Source organism: Sardina pilchardus, chromosome 1 (genome assembly GCF_963854185.1).
Source record: "Sardina pilchardus chromosome 1, fSarPil1.1, whole genome shotgun sequence".
Taxonomy (NCBI): domain Eukaryota; kingdom Metazoa; phylum Chordata; class Actinopteri; order Clupeiformes; family Clupeidae; genus Sardina; species Sardina pilchardus.
In genome coordinates, this window is record NC_084994.1 from 34,001,977 (window position 1) to 34,006,976 (window position 5,000).

Here is a 5,000-nt window from a genome sequence, read left to right on the forward strand (position 1 = left end):
ACACACACACACACACACACACACACACACACACACACACACACACACACACACACACACATGCATGCATACACACACACACACACACACACACACACACACACACACACACACACCTACACACACTTTCTAACACTAATTCACACATGCACAGACTCTCACACTCTCTCTCTCTCTCACTCACTCCCACACACACACACAAGCACGCACACCCACACACACACACACACACACATACACACACACACACTCACACACACTAACTCAGGCTCTTTCAGACATATGTGCACAGTCACGCTCCCTCAGACACACACACACACACACACACACACACACACACCCACACACACATGCATGCATACACACACACACACACACACACACACACACACACACACACACACACACACACACACACACACACACACACACACACCTACACACACTTTCTAACACTAATTCACACATGCACAGACGCTCACACTCTCTCTCTCTCTCTCTCTCACTCACTCCCACACACACACACACACACACTTCCACTTTCCGAGTAAACTCTTAATTTAACGAGGTCACTCTCCTCTCTCACCTCGGCAGCTTCATTCGATATACAACTCTTCGGCCAGTGCGTTTTCGGCGGCGGCGGCGGCAGCGTTGCCAGCTTCAGCGCCTTTGCATCATCCAAGAGCCACGGACGGACGGGAGCGCACTGTATGAATAGCAAACGGGACATAAATAAAACGAAATATGCCAAAATATACCGCAGCAACAGCGCCAAGCTTGGGAAGCCCCCCACCCCGAAAGTTGTCAGATATCACATGAAAGGGCCAGTGGTCGGGGGGTGGTGAGAGGGACTTATTTGATCCTGCCTCTCTTTCTACTTTATCCACTTTTTAACTCGATGTCGGAGACGAAAAACAGAAAAGGGCAAAAAAAAATAACATAAACGAAAGGACGTACGTGTGCGTGTGCGTCGGGCTCGGCTCATTTAGTGCGAGTTTAGCGCTTGTAAGTGTTAGATGGGGACACGTTCCCTCGGCTCCATAAAGTAAACACAAGACTCATTTGCCGAGATGTAATCAGTTTCCCCGTTACGGATCGACAGACGGGGCTCGACGTAGTATGATATTGCCACAGTGTGGGTTTTTTAGAGTCCCGTGATGTGACTCTGCGCAGGTTTTGTTGTTTTGACCCTTGCACCTCTAAACGCGTCCCCGTGGCCCATCGGAGGCACACACCGCGACTGTTTTAACGGCTCTCATATCCGAAAAGCAATTTGTGGGGTCGGCTATTTTGCATCGGCGTTATGGACGCCGTCTGCGGCTTTATCGGTGCTTAGCCGTATGGCTCCGTCTTGACCTCCGCGCTAACTGTAAATTGCCGCCGACTGTTTCCTCATCTGTGACAGACAATTGAATTAGAGTCCGCCGTAAAAAAAGCGAAGAAGACTGCGGGAGGATGGAGTGAGGGGGGTGTGGGGGGGGTGGGGGGAAAGACCGACGACCGACTGTGTATGTGCACTTGGCGGCGTTCCAAGGCCCCGTATTACATGCGGAAAAAATATGCGGAGTATTGATCCGCGGCCGGTTTCGCCTGTGAAGTAGAAGCGAATCCATTCGGTGGATGCTGACCCGCTGGCTTCAAATGTCTTCAGAATGCAAATGACATCATTATACGCACCCCCCTCCCCCCTCCCCCCTCCCCTGCTTCTAGACACCACCAGTCGGTCTCGTCTGTATCGACAGGAGACCGAAGATGGAGAGACGACAGGGAGGCACGTCGACCGTTTTAGCTTTTCGGAGCGGTGGCCGATGCCCGATCGGGAGTAGGGGGGGCCACAATTAGAACCCCGGTTCCGAAGCAACAGTTCGAAAACGATTCTCCCTCAGCACTACCCAACGGAACCGCTGGGGTTCTCCAATAAACACTCGTTCACTGTCTCACACACTTTTCCAGCCTCCAGCAGATTCGGAGCTCGTTTTTTTTTCTCCTTCTTCTTTTCTCTCCCTCTCTCTCTCCCTTCTTCCATTTTCCCTCTAGACGGGAGCTGACCCACTTTAGGAATCTCGCGCACCTTTGGGGTGTATACGGTGGAGTATTTACTGTGCGGTGTTTAGTTTCAGTCTGCTATGATTAAATAATGAGAGGGGGGAAATAATTAACCACTCGCACAGGGAGGCTGATGTATCTTTCAGCAGTGCGCAGGCAAAAAAAAAAAAAAAGTAGAAGACCAAAAAAAAATAAAAAACGACGTGCCAATGCAGGGAATAAACTCCATCTCCACTCGCTTAGTAACTGTTTCATCTACTCCTACTTCTCAGCAGATGCTCAAACTAGGAGGGAAAAAGAAAATGTCCAACAAATGAGCGGTGAAGTCTCGTATGGGGGAGATACTCTTGACCAGGAGAAGATAAAGGAGGCTGATCCTCCACTACAAGTGTCCTCATGTTCACAGTACACTGTAAATCCCCTCCAGCCCCCCCCCCCCCCCCCCCCCATCACCACCACCACCACCACCCTCCTCCCTGTGTGGGGCTTAGCCATGCTTTATGGTCAGTGGCTCTGTGAAAAGTGTGTAGTCAGACAGGCGTGAATGGGCAATTAATGGACATTACGATCATGATGATAAACTCGAGATGTGTTTGTCCATTAGACGCTCGCTGTAATGACGCACGGTATGTCAAGCGTGTGATTCGGGATCTCCTCCCACTCTCTGTGTGTGTGTGTGTGTGTGTGTGTGTGTGTGTGTGTGTGTGTGTGTGTGTGTGTGTGTGTGTGTGTGTGTGTGTGTGTGTGTGTGTGTGTGTGTGTGTGTGTGGGGCGCTGATCTAATGAGTGCCGTCGTCTTGTGTCTGCAGGTGATCCTGATGCTGACGAAGTTCTACGACTTCAATCTGGGCAGCGTGACTGAGAGCTCCCTGTGGCGGTAAGTGCTCCAGTGTTTTTTATTTTTATTTTATTATTATTTTGTTTGTTTGTTTGTTTGTTTTGTTCCCCAGTTCCAAAAAGCCCTTGGACATAGCATACGCAATATAGCTGTGCATCATCCATGGTGACACAGCCAGTGTAGCTTGTTCTTTCTTTCTTTCTTTCTTTAATTCATTATTTTAAGGATAGCCCCTTGAGATGTAACATCTCTTTTTCCAGAGGGTCCTTACAGTGATGACAAACGAAATGAAAAACAATAAAGCGCAAGTACCATACAAGAATCCAGACACACACACAAGAATAAGGACACTCCCACGCTCACACACCAGCGCACTCTCCAACAGTGCTCCCAGTTGTAACGGCTTTTTTGCCATTACAACAGCCTCACTACAGCAAAGTATCAAACCCTCAGGCTTTGTTGTGGAGGGAAAAGAGAACAACCGTGTACGACTGTACCGACAGGAAGCAGTGGAGAAAGACTAGGGCTTCGCAGGCTGACGCTGCAAAGTGTGCTAACATCACTGACTTATTGAAGCAGACTTCTGCACATTAAGATCAGAGTAGCAAAGAGGCATCAGAGAGAGAAAGAGAGAGGGAGGGAGAGAGGAAGGTGATGGGTCATGTTAGGTGCTTTGAACTATCTGAAGGAGCTGACTGAAGTTTTGTTCACCTTGTTCAACTCTGCCCTGTGCATCAAATTCTTTGAGAGTTGAGGGCAGGGGTGGAACTACCATTTCTGTTATACAATTTTCTGAGGGGTATGCAATAATATGTTATGCAATAATCATAACTAATATATGTTGGTTATGATTGTGATTAATCTTACATTTTATGAAAACATTTAAATGTTAGGCCTATAAAAAAATCTTAACACAAACAACTTAAGTAAACCAGAATGCTTGTTTACATAATTATTTATAAAGGCTTGTTTATGATACACACTATACTGTAAGTGTGTATTTTTAACTTGATCAAGTTTTGATAATTGGTGCATTGTCACTTCAAGGCCCGCTGAGTCTAAAGGATGAGGCTGATCCAACTCTAGCCTCGTTTTGTTTCTGTCACATTTACAGCACACTATTAAGTTGTTACAAGCAGCCTTCATGGTTAGGCTATGGAAAAGTGTAATGAGATGTTGCTAGCTTGACATTTCTCTTTGCAATTAAAAATGCATTATGAGTCTGGTCACCACCTAGCTATCTGAATAGAATAGGCTGCCTTTCAGTCGGCATCTTTATGCTTCGTGACAATGCTTACTGTAGCTTAGAAAACAAATGATTGAAGACTCGCCAACTGAATTCTTCAGAGGCAAAGTAGTATTCTTTATATTCTTTGCCATGTTACAAATCGGCGAAGACAGCCAGTGTTAAAGAGCTCTCTCACCAGCCTGAGCTCATAAATGGTGAGAACTTGATAACTCCGTCACCTCTTTAAGCCTCCCAGTCTTTGTTGAATATGTAATTTCCTTTTAAAAATGTCTTATTAAATAGGAGATGGCAACTATGACAAGCCAGCTGGTGCCTCTATATCTCTATGTCTCTTTTGAAGTTGCGTTCCTAATGACACATAGTGCAGTTCAGGGTAGAGCTTTGTGGAGATTGAGAAGACCCAGGAGGTATTATCCTCGCATGTTATCCAACTGCACTTTTGACACTGTGCTCGCAGTGCACTGTTCGACAGATAACTCACAGGGCCCCCTGTTATCGTTGACCTTACAACAGTAGCCTGCTTTAGTGGTCTGAAAAGAGTGAATAATGCTAATGGAGCATGTTTTAAACACACAGGAACAGCTAATGGCCGGGTTTCCCAGATTCGTTAAGAAGCTCTTAAGTGCTAAGAACTTCTTATAGGAGCGCTCTAAGAACGTTGTAAAAACACTCAGAAGAAGTTCTTAGCACTTTCTTAATGAATTTGGGAAACGCGGCCAATGACAGCAAATGCTCATCTCCATATACCTTAAATGGGATTTCCCTCGTGACTTTGGCGCCCCCCCTGGTGAAGCGCCCCCATGCGCTGCTTATGTTGCACACCCCCTTTTTGCACCACGGGTTGAATGTCATCCAAAAGTGTCGCCT

The 5,000-nt window shown here is 46.7% G+C and overlaps 1 protein-coding gene across 1 annotated transcript in view; it reads left to right on the top strand.

Annotated features, from left to right (window-relative positions):
* LOC134078287 (VPS10 domain-containing receptor SorCS1-like) overlaps positions 1-5,000 on the top strand; it is a 147,118-nt gene that overhangs the window by 60,322 nt on the left and 81,796 nt on the right. The window contains exon 2 of the mRNA XM_062534103.1: positions 2,856-2,923. Within this exon, the coding sequence (XP_062390087.1) occupies positions 2,856-2,923 (68 nt within the window). The remainder of the gene's footprint in view (positions 1-2,855; positions 2,924-5,000) is intronic.